This window comes from Macrosteles quadrilineatus, unplaced genomic scaffold (assembly GCF_028750875.1).
Source record: "Macrosteles quadrilineatus isolate MER2022 unplaced genomic scaffold, UCM_ALF_1.0 Scaffold_1__1_contigs__length_201487025, whole genome shotgun sequence".
NCBI classification, from domain to species: Eukaryota; Metazoa; Arthropoda; class Insecta; order Hemiptera; family Cicadellidae; genus Macrosteles; species Macrosteles quadrilineatus.
The window spans coordinates 68,604,674-68,620,930 of NW_026542594.1; the positions used below are offsets into that span (position 1 = coordinate 68,604,674).

At 37.6% G+C, this 16,257-nt stretch overlaps 1 protein-coding gene across 3 annotated transcripts in view; it reads right to left on the reverse strand.

The window, feature by feature from the left end:
- The window catches only part of LOC128983520 (casein kinase I), a 122,056-nt gene that overhangs the window by 22,812 nt on the left and 82,987 nt on the right, over positions 1-16,257 (reverse strand). For 2 of the 3 annotated variants that reach the window (XM_054402821.1, XM_054402820.1), the window contains exons 5-7: positions 14,328-14,406; positions 5,741-5,815; positions 5,235-5,526 (exon numbers count right to left, since the gene is read on the reverse strand). In XM_054402821.1, the coding sequence (XP_054258796.1) occupies positions 5,254-5,526; positions 5,741-5,815; positions 14,328-14,406 (427 nt within the window). In that variant the 3' untranslated portion in view covers positions 5,235-5,253. The remainder of the gene's footprint in view (positions 1-5,234; positions 5,527-5,740; positions 5,816-14,327; positions 14,407-16,257) is intronic. The other variant, XM_054402822.1, reaches the window with a different exon arrangement.

Sequence of the window (16,257 nt, forward strand, 5' to 3'; positions counted from 1 at the left end):
CTGCCTCGCCTGCTGAAACACGTTTCTTCTTTGATGGTGGAGTATTTTCTGACACATTTTCTTCATATTCCGAACCGTATTGTTTAACAGTACTTAAACCAATTACTAAGCAATTTGCCACATTAGCCACCGGGTAACGCTTGTCCCCACTCCGTTCCTTTTCAGACCGAAAAAAACATATCGCACTAACAATCAATTGAATTTCGCACTCAGAAAACTTTCAACGTGGAGGCATTTTCAAGGACGTGTACAACTCGCAGTTTGAAACTGGAATGACTAAATAACAATAGTTGGTCGTGATGTCGTATGCTTACTCATATTTATAAGAAGGGTGGCATGAGTCATGACCAAACTGGCAACACCGCATTCCTCGCCAGGGAGAAAGCGAGCCTTCCGCAGAGAAGTTCAGACAAATCAATCCCCGCGCGCGGGAATAAAAACGGTTAACAAATATAAACCCATTATAGATCACTATTAATTTTTATCATTTACAAACTATATTTTTTGTTCATACGAACAATTAATAGTTACAACGGTGCTTTGAACGGGAATTTTCGACCTAAGTTGACAAAGTTAACAAGGGTTTACAAAATTTACAAGAACATGAATAATAATACTTACTGATACTTGGAGAATTCCCACTGGTATCGCATCAGCGACGTGGTCGTCAGGTTTTTATACTTTTCTTGCTTTTAATTAATATAAAATTGATTCATTTCCTCTTCATGCACATGGCCTAGACATATATTTCTTCAACACTGTAGTAGGCCGCTTGACTTAAAAATGTTTTAAGCAGGTTCTTGAATTTGTTGATAGAAGGCTCTTGCGTAATGTACTGAGGCAATTTATTGTAAATCTTTATACTATTGAAGTAAGGGCTCTTGCTTGCAAGGGTGGAATTTACTTGTGGTACATGAGGATTTGTTGCTCTTCTTGTATTGTAATTGTGGACCATGCTGTTAGTTACAAAAATATTAGGATTCTTCTTAACGAGCAATGCAGATTCCAATATAAAGAGAGACGGAAGTGTTAGAATGTTCAGTTCTTGGAACAGAGGTCTACAGTGTGTCCGTCTATGGACTCCACATATTCTTCTAATCGCACGTTTTTGAAGGATGAAGATACGTTTTGCCTCACTACAACTTCCCCAAAATACCAAACCATATGAAACTATGCTATGAAAGCAGCCATAGTAAACCTTAAGGAGAATCTCGATGTCAACCAGCTTTTGTAGTCTAAACAGCAGGTAGGTGACAGATGACAGTCTGGGTGCTATTGCATCGACATGTGTTCCCCAATTTAGGTTCTCCGTAATGTGTAGACCCAAGTATTTGGTTTCACTACAAGTTTCAAGAGGCACCCCGTCCAAGGTCAATATCGGAGGTGGTTCAGGCTTCTTCCTGTTATAAAACTCCATTAATTTGGTTTTACTAGAATTTAGGACCAGATGATTTTTGCTACACCAAGTTGACATTTCAAGTAAGCCAGTTTGGGTGTTTTCAATTGTGACGTTTCGATTTGGGCTTGGGACTAGGTGACAGGCGTCATCAGCAAAAAGCCATAAATTTCCAGAAGATATGGAGCCAGGCAAGTCATTCACATATAACAGGAATAGGATGGGCCCAAGGTTTGATCCCTGGGGGACACCGATGTTCAGAGCTGGTGATGGAGACGATTTATATGTCCGGAGGATGTTGTCAGGGCCTCTGTGCTTCAAGGATACCATCATGTGTCGATCTTTAAGATAGGATGAAATCCATCGCAGTGGGTTTCCAGAAATGCCAAGTATTCGCAGCTTATCCAGAAGGATCCCATGGTCAAGAAGATCAAAAGCCTTTGTCATGTCGTAAAAGAGACATAGTAAGCTGTCAGATATGTCAAGGTGGTTATATACTTCCTTTAAAAGGGCGAAAATGGAATCACAGGTAGACATGTTTTTTCTGAACCCAAATTGGTTTTTTGACAAGATGTTATTTGCTTCAATAAAGCTTAGCAGTCTTTTAAGAAAAATAATCTCAAAGATTTTACCAAAACAAGGCTGGACAGAAATAGGCCGGTAGTTACTTGCGTTAAGGGGATCATTCTTCTTAAATACAGGGACAACTTTTGAAGTTTTCAACGAATCAGGAAAGCAACCAGTTTCAAACGACTTGTTAATAGCGCAGGCCAATGCTTCAAAGATATTTTCATTGCAAAGTTTGAGAAGGCTGCATGGGACTTCATCAATGCCAGAACTTTTTTTGGATCCTATTAATAAGACAACTTCACGAACCTCAGAGGCAGAAGTAAGAGACAGTACAAAGCGACTCGCTTCGAGATCAGTGGGCAACATAGGGGCTACATTATCTTTAGCCAATGTACATATTTCCTGGTGAAAAGATTTACAGAAATAGTCTACTATTGTCTGAGGATTTTTGACTTCCACGTCATCGATCATGAGAATCAGGTTTGATTGGGTCTGATACTTTTCATCGCATAGTGTACGGACCACTGCCCAAGATTCTTTGCTTGTGTTTTTGGAATTAAGTATTTTGTTACCAAAAAAGGCCTTTTTTGTTTTGTTGACAAGTGCAGAGTGGCGTCGTTTAGCTGTGCGATAAGCATTTTTCCCATCTACAGAACAGTGAGGCGACCTAGTATTCCAGTACAGGTCCAAGAGTGCTTCATGCGACTGCGATACTTCATGACTGACCCAAGAAGAGCTATGTTCATTCTTTGTCTTTGAAGTAGACACAGGGAAACTAACATTAAAAACATACATGAACGAGTCGTAGAAGTGGTCAAATAAATCATTAGAGGTAATATTTCTTAAATTAGGTTCTGGCATCCAAGCTTCACTGCTAGATAAAATTTGGAAGGCTTCAAAAGTCGAGGCTGTAAATTTCCTCTTCACTGTTTTATTTGCATTTCCCTCACCAAAACGTTCACACAACAAGTGCACTGATAGCAAATGGTGGTCTGAAAAGAAAACAGGTTTGGCACTGGGGGCACGAAACATATGTGCAACACACGAGTCAACAATAAAATAATCAAGCTGAGTTATACAGTCAGGTGTTACTCTTGTTGGTCCTTTAAATATAATGTTCAGGTTATTACATTCCAACAAATCCTGAAGCAGCTGACTTTCCCAGGATCTCTCAAGATTATTTATATTTAAGTCAGCGCAAATAAGAAGTGGGATATTAAACTTATCTCTGAGGGTGGATATCAACAAGTCGAAACGATCAATAAAATCAATCACATCAGCGCTGTTGGTAGTCCCAGGCCGATATATTACCACAACAATAATTTGGAATTTGTCTAGCTGCATTAGTCCCAAACAGAACTCAAATACACCTTAATAATGTTGAAATAATAATAATAATGTTGAAACTTGACAAAATTTTTTATAAATAACCCTTATATATACCATTAAAATTTGAAGCTCATACGGTAAATATCTTTTTGGTAATAATTATCTGAAGTTGAGATTTCATCGACAATGGCGAAAAAACCCCGATTTTTTCCACTTTTTCGCTATATAAATTATATAAAGTGATGTTAAATGTCAAAAATCGTTGGAATATAAAATTTGACAATATTTCCTTTAATTTGATAGGTCTCTCGTCAAAATCGAACAAGCCGTTCCGGAGGTGTGATACCGTAAACTCGAGTCTACATAATTTTTGCACCGAGAGTAGTGTATGGCCTTTTTCACTTGTGATTTTGAGGTGCAAGAAGAGTGTCGATTATCTGAAACAATTGGGGCAGAGGGGTGTTTGTATAATTTATTTTTCAGATAGTCTGGCATCAACGTAAAATGGCCATATTTCTTTTTTAAGTGTTATTAGAGTCCCTCAATCTTGGTTTGAAGTGTATAGTAAGCTACTAACAACATTAGCAATCATTGTAGAAGCTTTAATTTACTATAATGCTCATGATCAGCACAGGTAGTGATATCAGCATATCTGACCGTATCACCATGATTGTCAAAATTATTGTACATGAAGCAATAAACTGAACATAAATTGAACATAGTATCCTACTATGCTAGTGTACTGTGTAGGCTTCCGTCCTCACTATTCTGCACAGACGCAAACTTTGTCATAGATGCACTGTTATTTTTAGTGCCAGTGATTTTCTAGTTCCCAACACCAAACTTACAAGCTAAGCTTGAGCCACTTGCACAGTTTTTCAGCCGATCGAAAAATTTTAAGTTTGTAAGATATACTAAGTATGCTACAACATGTTTCATTTTTATTGTCATTGCTATAGCCTACAGTAAATCAAGAAGCAAACAAAAAAGGCTATGCATACAATGATTAGGCTGTGTGACAGCACGATCACCGTGTCGCTGAGATTAGCGCAAAACGTTGTGCCGCATGCACCCCTGCTGGCCACTCTCGTAATGTTGGCATGGAGGAAAATTTCAGATTACTGTCTTTGGCGGCGATTTCGGTAAACCGACATTACGGATGGCCTGCATTCGGATAAGTGCGCTCTACTGTTTTTTCTTTTTTTGGTTGGTGTATCCTGGTGTTTTGTCCATGCCTTTTCCCAGCATTTAGCAATACTGAGGGCCTATTAACAGTTTTGTTCATTATTGCTGCTATCTGTTGGTTTCTTATAAACTAAACTGGAACACAGTATATGCTCTCCTTTTGGATCTTTCCTGCTCCCGGCCATTATGCAACCTATTTTTACTTTATTGATTTGCAAATTGTTTTCAAAAAGCATCTTAGACTGGCCACCTTTTGAGTGCTAAATAAGATGATGTAATAATTAGTAATCCTGCTTGAAAAGGGGAGGAGTTGATTCATCTCCAGAAACGTGGTATTATTTAATCTGGACTTATTCCTGATTGAGGTTTACAGTATAAAAATAACCTGAGTAAAAGCTTAATTTGTGTTTAGGGCGTTTGCTAAGTTTATTTTAATTAATGGCGACAGTCAATAAACAGTCGTCACAACTAATGTAACAAACTGCCGAAGCTCAACCACTGCATACATCAAAGATTACCTGTACTTTATAAATACCAATGCTTGACAGAAGGTATAAAACCCTTAGGCTATCTAAAAAAAATATAAATCAATAATCATAAGAAAACAAATTAGCAAAATACTCAATCTTTATTTATCTGATTTAAATATAACAAAAACACATACATTCTCAACCAATTCAATAAGTTAATTTTACAAGACAATAATTTTGGTAATAATAAATAGGTAATGACAACTTAATCTGTATGGACTTGCCAGGTAAGTGATGGTGGAGTTACTTATCTCCGCGGTCTTTGAGCGTACCTGGTGTGGGTAGGCCCGGGGCCCCTGTTGTTGCCCCCGCAGTGGCACCAGCCCCCACACTGCCTGCACCTGAGTTAGCATTCTTTTGCTTCAGCATGGTCCAATCAAACATGTAGTCATACTGGTGATTGAGCGTTCGGAACAGGATGCGAAATAGTTGTCTCAAATACATGTAGTCTGGTGCCTCTTCAAACCTCAGCCCTCGGCAGTAGTTCAGATACATCGCAAACTCAGCTGGAAACCCCTACAAACAAAACATTAACATAATATTCATATTTTACACAACTTTATATATTTGATATTTGACTAAGGGTACATTTTATTTTATTGATTTATTTCAGTAATTAATGTTTGTTTAGCAAATTTTCCATAAAGGAAATAAGCTATTACAGAGTAACTGTTTTGTTTTTATAATATAAATCTACCTAATTCAATTGAACTTAAACAACTGATCTTACCTTGCATAAAACTTCAACTGGTGTTGACATTTTCTTTTCACTAATTTTTTCATACTTCTGCTTTTTTGTTGCTGCCTATAACCAAAACAAAATATTCTTTGTAGTTCATGTGAATTACTCAGTTAATTTAAATATAAATCCCAAAGTACCCATGAACTTTTGAGAAAACTACAAGTCACACCACCATAAACCATATACTTAAAATGTTAGTCATGACGATAAACCTTGGGCAAAACTATCCATTGTTTCATAAATTTCCCTTCAAGGTCGTAATTCCTTTCTAAAGGAGACTTTCCATACACATAATGTTAAAAATACCTCAGCTGCACTTATACGTATGTTATTCTTTCAATTTACAACCTCATTAAAATCAGGTGTGATTATTTGTTTGTATTCTGTTTTGTTTATTTCAGCTTAACTTAACCAATCTATAGTTTTATTAATAGTTATGAAGTCAAACAGGGTGAAGCCGAGGGGTAACAGCTAGTTATAGTAAAGGCCATTCTACAGAACAAATTAAATGGTATAAAAAACAAAAGGTGGGATGTGCCAGTTAACTGAGTGCAGACCCATCAGCAATACAGCTAAATCAGGTAGTTTAGGGCAGTGCTTTCAAACTTACTAACGATCTATGTTTGAGTATTATATTTCAAGATTGTTTGGGCTGACTAATTAGTTCACAGGACTGTAAAATCAGCAATACGCAATACAAGTTTAACGAAAGATTCTTGAGTAATATGAACACAATTAAAACTCACAATAGGCCTGTTTTCACTCATTTATTGTGAAAATTAGGGACGGACAGGATTGAATTTTTGGTTCGGGACGGGACGGGATTTTTTCCTATACATAAAAAGAAAAAGTCTTGAGTTTTGCAGTTACCAAACAAAATCAATTTGTGGCACTGATCTACAAACACCAAAAAAATGGGTAAAAATTTACAGGTATAGAAACTTGTGACTCGCGGTCACGGTGCGATCGTCGGTATGACTCCGCGGTCACGGTGCGATCGTCATTATGACTCCGTGGTCACAGCGAAATCGTCGATATGACTCCACAGTCATAGTGTGATCGCCGGTATGACTCGCGGGCACAGTATGATCGTCGGTACTACTTCGCGGTCATAGCGCGATCGACGGTATGACTCCGACTCCGCGGTCACGGCATGATCGTCGGTATGACTTCGCGGTCACGGCACTATTATTGTTGAGACTCACGGTCTCGGTGCGACTGTCATTATGACTCCGCGATCACAGCGCGATCGTAGACATGATCGAGTCATCAATATGATGTCATAGTGCGATTGTCGGTATGACTCGCAGTCAAGGCATGATCGTCAGTACTACTTCACGGTCACGGCATGATTGTCGGTATGACTTCGCCGTCTTGGCACTATCGTTGTTGTGACTCGCGGTCTCGGTGCGATCATCATTATGACTCCGTGGTCACAGCGCGATCATCGATATGACTCCGCGGTCATAGCATGATCGCCGGTATGACTCGCGGTCACGGTATGATTGTCGGTATGACTTCGCGGTCACAGCACCATTGTTGTTGTGACTCCGCGTTATTGGCGCGATTGTTGTTATGACTCCAAGGTCACGGTACAATCGTCGGTATGACTACGCGGTCACGGCGCGATCGTCGGTCAACTCCACGGCCATGGCGTGATCGTCAATATGACTCGCGCGGTCACAGCGCAATCGTCAGTATGACTCACGGTCTCGGCGTGATCGTCGGTATTCCGCAGTCACGGCGCAATTTGTCTAAATGACTTCGCCTCCTGCATTCGCGGAACTATCGTAAACATCTCTCCCGAAAGCGGCGTCGTCGTCACTTACGCGGGAAAATCACATCAGATCAAATCCCGTTCCGAAAATCGGGAATATTTTTTTCCTAAAGATTTCCCGAAATTTCTGGACCCGTCCATCCCTAGTGAAAATATAGGCCTACTATTCTCCGGAAAGCTTGCTCCCAATTTTAAAATTATCAGGACTTAAGCTTGTTATGAATCTTACAATAGACTTTCTCAAGTTGACTTATAGTCAGTCATCAAGCTCAGCCTTCTCATTTAAGTTTTGTATCATATTTTTATTGTATTTTCTTATACAGTATAAGGGGTTTCATATTTTTGACTAATGGTATGTAGCCTTTATATATGTCTTGTATATATTAATTTCTAAAATAATAATAACACACAGAATAATTTTCCAAATTTACTTATAGCCAGTTGGAAAATGGGTTAGTTATGGTGTCTAAATAATAATAAATTAACATATTCCATTGATGATTACCTTGCAAGACATTGGGGAGTGGTACACCAAGTATAACAAATAGTATCAGCAATCTGACTAGAGTAGAAAATTTTATGACGATTCTAAAAATGGAATTGAAAATATAATTATGTAGGTTAAAAGTTGAGAAATATGAGATTTTATTAGGCAATGTCAAGAAATATGGAAAAATCTAAAAATGTCTTTTGCCGGAAGTAAGAGTGAGATATAACTATCTCTATTTATATAACTAACTATGTATTTTCATCGCAATTTGTGTGCTTAATAATGCCTTAAAATATTTTACACTGACTACCAAACACCCTGTATTGTATTTCATCTATATAGCCCTAAATGAAACCCACAGGGTGTCCACCAGGCCAACCAGAAAAAATTCATGAGTAATTCATGAGTAAAAAAAAATCCAGGTAGTTCAGGTCATACTTTTCATACTAAAATTTCCAACGTGTTTTGCGCCAACTCCCGCTATGCTGTTTTAGCGCTCTAACACAGCTAGCTATTTCAATTATCGGAAAGAGCATTCTCAGTTAAGGGGGAAAAAAATATAATTGCTGTAATACTGCCTGACACAAGTATTCAATTTTTACATATTACTGATTAAATAATCCAAAAATTAAAAACTAATCATAAACCTGCAATTTATTAATAACTTCCTAAAAATAGTGATATGTCGATACCAAAATTTATTGAATCTCTGTACAGACACCTGAAAAATAGATTCTTAATACTGATAATTTCAATTTTACCAAATTTTCTTAAGGATTACTACACCAACCCCTGGCTTTATGTACTTTTATATTGTATAATTTTGGAGTAATAATGGGTTGTTTTCCAAGTGGCCTAGAGAAACCATAATGCAGAAATTACAAAAATTGCTGTTTTAAACCCTTCTAAACACATTTCCATTAAATAAATACCATGTTAAAGGTAAATGAAGATATTATAAAAAAATATAAAATATCTTTCTAGAAGAGTGCCATTTTGAAATTTTTGGTCAAGCCAAACTCGAGGTTATATTGTAATCATCCAACACAGTCGTAGAGACACCATCATCATTTTCTGCGATAGCTGAAAAATCCTGAATATTTCACTCAGTAACAGAAACATCACCACTGTCTTCCGTGGTCGTGAAAAAATCCTGATATTGTTCAGTGGTAACGGAAACATTATAATTGTCTCCGGCGATCACAGTTAAGTTATCATGATCTTCCTCGATCGTAGCTTAAGGGTCAATCCATATCAAGTGGTCCAGAAATAAATTAATTGGTTGCTTCAAGATTTTTAATTTTTTCATATTTTTATCCTTAAAAGTACACATCATTAAAAGTACAAAAATACGATTATTTTATTTTTCTACTGTATGGCGGCCATTTTTTTGTTAGTCGAATGCCCGTTTTCAGCGATTTCAGAGCTCTACGTTAAATTAAATATCTCTGGTTCTACTAATCCTAGAACATTAAAATGAAAACCAATCTCTTCAGAAAGATCTAAACTTTAATATGGTAATATAGTTATTCACTTAAAACTAAATATATAGGTCTAATTACCTTTTTAAAGTTTAACGCAACGATGTTACGAAAACAGGTTTTTAACAATTTATTTTTTCATAAAGGCAATTGACTATGTGTTTGTTATTTTTTTATCTGATAGTTTTAGGTGTGTACTCCAAATTCTCAAAGTTTCAAGTTGTGGACTTGCATAGGGTATTTAATAAAAAATTTCAAAATCTTGAAATTTTCAAAATTTTAAAAGTTTGACGCTTAATATCTCTGTTGTGCATGAAAATAACAATTTCAAATTTGGCTCAGATATAGTACTAAATAAGAGTATTATCCTGTAATAATTTTATTTTGTGGACTCAACTGGTTTTAAAGTTATGAAACATTGAAAAGTACTCAAATAAGCATTATACGTGTAATAGCGTAGGAAGCATAATATTATATTATAATACACTATCAATGTATTTGTTTAGTAATGTTATATTTTAATAATAGATTGTAAGCATTTTGATGTTTTAAAACACTCTACTTTGTTGTCTGCCACAGGTACAAATCTGTGAAAGGATTGTGTTCAGGGAATTGGTAGACGTCCTTTGAATCAAAATCAAGTTCTAATTCATTTTTTGCTCCTTCTTCACTGTCTACATAAAAGTATTCAATACCTCTAAGGTTATTTTTAACAAAAGTTAGCATTCAAATTTGGTTGTCAATGGTACATTGTAGACTAATAGTGACTTCGCTCTTTGTAGAGCCTCGTACGCCATTGCAGGCATTTTTCCCATGCGCAGTACTGTATCAAAAAATGCCTCGCAGCTGGTATTTTAGTACCTGTGACTGAATATTTCAGTAAAAAAAATCGTTTTATGATACTGTATAGCCACGGCCACCTATAAATCCAGGCCGTGGCCTGGTAGAATTTGCGAACGTCACAAGTAGTGTTGTTTAGCGCCAGACGTCCCATAAGATAACATGGCTGACTTGTGTATTATTAATTTAAATTTATGAACATAAATGAATTAAAAGAAAATAAATCACATAGAGTTTAAAACCAAAACAATATTAATTTAAAAACCATTTCTATACATTTAAAGTGGAGTCAATGTTTTCCAATGGTGTAGGAGGCACTACAAAGAGCAAAGTCACAGGGATGGACGAGATTGGATTTTTAGTTCGAGACGAGACGAGACAAGATTTTTTATTTCTCATAAAATTTCAAGACGAGATCGAGATGGGATTTCTTCCCTTCTCATACACAATGGGAAATGCACGTTCAAAATTTTTACCTGATTTTGTAACATTGTTAGATGACTGTTTAAATACAAAAATAATGATAATAGGCAAGAATATTTACAATCTTTTATTAAAAAACATCAGCATAACATTTTTTTATTAATCACGCCTAACTTATTAAAAATGCCTACGATTAGGAAACATCAGGGTGTCTAGTTTATTTCCATTATAAAATTCAAGACAAATTCCAGACTTTTCAAGACTAATTCCAGATTTTTCAAGACTATAGTTTTTTCCACAATTAGTGGGTTTTGATACCAAAATGTATCGATTCTCGATTCTTGATACCGATACCAATTTTTATCTTATATATATTTATATATAATATATTTAATATAATATATAATATATTTACTTTGTCTTTGTCATAAAAGTAGTATTATGATAATGTTGTGTTTTCAAGTAAAAAAATAATGCAGCAATAAAAAATTCTAATAACAATTTTTTTTTTTTACCATGAAATCTTCCGCGTACTGTAAGTTAGGACATCATCATTGACTGCAGCAGTTACAGAAACGTGATCGTTGTCGTCCGCGATCACGGCAAAATCATGAACATTTCCCGCGGCCGTGTATACATCATAGTCGTCTCCCGCGGTCACAGAAACGTAATCGTCGTCGTCCGCGATCGCGACAAAGTCATGAATATTTCCCGCGGCCGAGCAGATATCATCGTCGACTCCCGCGGTCACGGAAACGTCATCGTCATCTCCCGCGGTCACGGAAACGTCATCGTAATCTCCCGCGGTCACGGAAACGTCATCGTCGTCGTCCGCGTTCGCGGCAAAATCATGAACATTTCCCGCGGCTGTTTAGACATCACCGTCGTCTCCCGCGGTCACGGAAACGTCATTGTAATATCCCGCGGTCACGGAAACGTCATCGTCATCTCCCGCGGTCACGGAAACGTCATCGTCGTCGTCCGCGATCGCGACAAAATCATGAGCATTTTCCGCGGCCGAGCAGATATCATCGTCGTCTCCCGCGGTCACGGAAACGTCATCGTCGTCTCTCGTGGTCACGGAAACGTTATCGTCGTCTCCCGCGGTCACGGTAGCGTTATCGTCGTCCCCAGCGGTCACGGAAAGGTCATGGTCGAGGTCCACTATCGCGGCAAAATCATGACATTTCCCGCGGCCGTGTAGACATCATCCGGTCACGGAAACGTCATCGTCGTCGTCCGGGATCGCGGCAAAATCATGAACATTTCCCGCGGCTGTTTAGACATCACCGTCATCTCCCGCGGTCACGGAAACGTTATCATCGACGTCCGCGATCACGGCAAAATCATTAACATTTCCTGCGGCCGTGTAGACATCATCGTCGTCTCCCGCGGTCACGGAAACTTCATCGTCATCTCCCGCGATCACGGAAACGACATCGTCGTCATCCACTATCGCGGCAAAATCGTGAACATTTCCCGAGGCCGTGAGGACAATCATCATTGGCTTTCGCGGTTACGTAAATGGAAGACGACGATCGCGGCAAAATCATAAAAATTCCCGACTTTGAAATCAAATTTAAGACTAAATCCCGACTTTTCAAGACCATTTTGAAATTCAATACTAATTCCCGACTTTCCCGATTTTCCCGACTACTAGACACCCTGAAACATAGTGATATCAGTTAGGATAGAGTTCAACTTATCCTAAAATAAAATAAATCATAAAATAAAAGCAATATTAATTTTTATAAAATAGTTACTTGTTTTGACTTTTTATAGTAATAAAACATTCCTCACACTGCTTAAACTCAAAAAAACTTCTCAAATGTTATTAAAGTAATATTATTAAAATAATTAAAGTAATATTTACATTTAAAGAATTAATTAAATAAGAACGCCTTCGCAAAGGAAACGCAACTACAACACGCTCCTGTATTGCGGGTATTGCATTGACTTTCTGCAGGCGTTTTTATTTATTTTTTTTTTTTTATTTTTTTTTTTTTATTGTCGTCTCGATAAAAATCTCGGCCAAAATGAAATCTCGTCTCGTGTAACGAGATTTAAAATTTCCCGAAAATTTCCCGAAATTTTGAGACTTGACCATCCCTACAATATACCATTGACAACCAAATTTTGAATGCTAAGGATATGTTTAACTTTTGTTAAAAACACCTTTAAGGTATTCAATTCCTTTATGTAGGCAATAAAGAAGTAGCAAAAAATGAATTAGGACTTCAATATTGATTCAATAGTGAAGGACGTCTACCAATTCGCTGAACACAATCCTTTCACAGATTTGTACCTGTGGCAGACAACTAAGTAGAGTGTTTTAAAACATCAAAATGCTTACAATCCATTATTAAAATATAACATTACTAAACAAATACATTGATAGTGTATTGACTAAAATAAAACGTACATCGTCTTGCAGTTCAAATAGTGTGTTTTTGTTAATCCACTACATGTTTTGCCATGTTGGCATTTTCAAGTGGTACACAGAAACATTGAAACGTTATACCATCCGAATTGGACTTGTCAAGTTGTAGAAGTTTACATTTACACATAAAACTGTATATACATTTAACACGCACGAACAAAACATTTTCATGTAGTGTATTATAATATAATATTATGCTTCCTACGCTATTACACGTATAATGCTTATTTGAGTACTTTTCAATGTTTCATAACTTTAAAACCAGTTGAGTCCACAAAATAAAGTTATTACAGGATAATACTCTTACTTGGTACTATATCTGAGCCAAATTTGAAATTTTTATTTTCATTCCCAACAAAGATATTAAGCGTCAAACTTTTGAAATTTGGAAATTTATAATATTTTGTAAGTTTCTATTTAAAACCGCAGTCACGAAAACGTCATCCTCGTCTCCCACGGTCACAGAGATATCATCGTTATCTCCCGTGGTCACGGAAACGCCATCGTCGTCTCCCGCGGTCACGGAAACGTCATCGTCCGCATGCGCGATTGCGGCAAAATCACTAACATATCCCGCGGCAGTTGGACATCATCATCGTTTCACGCGGTCACGGAAACGTCATCGTCCGCATGCACGATCACGGAAACGTCATCGTCGTCTCCCGCGGTCAGGGAAAAATCATCGTCGTCTCCCGCGGTCACGGAAACGTCATTGTCGTCTCCCGCGGTAACGGAATTATCATAGTTGTCTCCCGTGGTCACGGGAACGCCATCGTCGTCTCCCGCGGTCACGGAAACGTCATCGTCGTTTCCCGCGGTTGCGGCAAAAAATTCCCGGTTAAATACAAAATTCATGCATAATTCCCGGTTTTCCCGGTTGGTGGACACCCTGAACCCACCATTAAAATATCAGTAATTCAACCAGTAATAGGTTGTCGGATTAACAAGAATTCCTGATCATCAAGGGTAGGTATAATGTTAAATACTCATAATCAGAAGACCTTCACGAGCTTGTCCGATTATTAAACATGTCAGACAGCCAAATGTCAGATTATCAAGAATATAGATGTCCTGTAAAGATAGTAGTTCATTAAAGACCAACAAAACAAAAACATATCACTCACCTTAAGGCCTTGCCATGGCAAACTTCCTCGGTTGAAGTACATCATGACGTAACCTAGGGATTCCATGTCATCTCTTCGACTGTAAAATGCATTCAAAATATAATACCGGTACTGTAGTTATTTTGAATAACATTACAGATACACAAAGCATCAGCTTGGTAAAGTTGTCTGTTGCTTTAAAGCCCCGTTTCCATCAAACATTTTGTACCAACAATGTTGGGAGCTAAGTTCAAGTTGATTTGAGCACAGCTCCCAACAATGTTGGCGCGCTGTTTCCATTCCAGCAGTACGCGCCCAAGATGCATGGAGTAAACTTTTACTCCATGCATCTTGGTACGCGCCAACATTTCCCGCCAACCCCTCCTCCTACTGCAAGCACATTTCACTACCATCCATCCACACCCACACACCTACCTACACCAGTGCACCTTCATCATGGAGAGCGAAGAGACTGCTGCTGCTGATTTTGTTGTAATGGCTGGTGCATATCACCAATTAATTAGTTTAAAACGCAGAAAGCGACCGCGATGGTAGGTTAGGAGTTTTTTTGGCTAAACGGGCCGTTGAAGGGCCTACAACTCCCTTATGAGGGATTTAAGACTTCGAGCAGGATTCCAAAATTTTGTACGAATAACGGCAATTGACATTAAAGAATTGCTCAACTTGGTGGCTCCTCTAATCGCTAAACATGGTGCACGCAGTCCCATATCAGCTGGCGAAATGTTAGCAGCTACATTAAGATACTTGGATGGCATCACTCCTTTTATTAGAGTTTTTGTGCTTGCTGTTAGACACATCCCACAACACTGTCTCACTTTCATACAAAGATATCAACTTTAACATCTTTTCCCCAATCTTGACTTACCAATGAACATAAAACCACCAAAGCCACTGTTAGTTACCAGTGGTAGTGAAATGACAAAGAAGTGGAATCTATGGCGGAAACAATTTCAGTGGTATACTACTGCTGTCAATTTGAAGAAGAGGACATTTGAGAAACAGATAGCTACTTTTATGTCAGTACTTGGAGAAGATGGAATTGAAGTCTTTGAGTCTTTTGATATTGATGCAAAATCTACTAGCTTGAATGATATAATTGCAAAGTTTGATTCATATTTTGAAAAGAAATCAAATGTCATATATGAACGGTTTGTTTTCAACAATCTAAATCAGGGTAAAGGAGAAACTTTTAATGATTTCTTAACTAAAGTGTGTAACCAAGCAAATAAATGCTCGTAAGGAACAATGAAGGATAGCTTATTACGAGACAGGCTGGTTTGCGGAATCAATCATGACAACACTCGCCAAAAACTATTTCATGAAGAAAATTTGACGCTTGAAAAGACAATAAACATATGTAAGACTTCTGAAGTAGAATTTCAGCTATCTACAATGCCTGAAAAGAAATGCTGCAACGTATATGCAGTTAAAGAAAAAGAAACTTTAGGTGAGAAGCAAGAAGAAAAAACATTAAGCAAAAAACAAGAGGATAACACCTTCACTTGCAGTCGCTGCGGATATCGCCATGGCCCTCGAGTTTGTCCTGCTTACCAAAAGAAGTGCTCTAACTGTGGCATCCCTGGCCACTTCTCTAAGGTATGCCGCTCAAAACCAAATAATCGAGTGAAATCATTAAAAACTGAGGACTCCGATGAACATGGTGAAGTATATTCTATTCAACACTCAGACCAGGTAACATTAATTAGTTCCTTATCTAACGAAAGAAACCAAAGAGCAGGCGATTGGACTGAACTCTTAATACTTCCCAAGAACCAAGAAGTATTTTTCAAATTAGATACAGGAGCTCAATGTAATGTAATAAGTAAAACTGTTGCATTAAATAGTAGTTTGGAAATTAATAGTTCTAAGATTAAACAATAGATTTCATACACAAATCACCCACGCCATCACCCACTTCAAACTTTAGAAG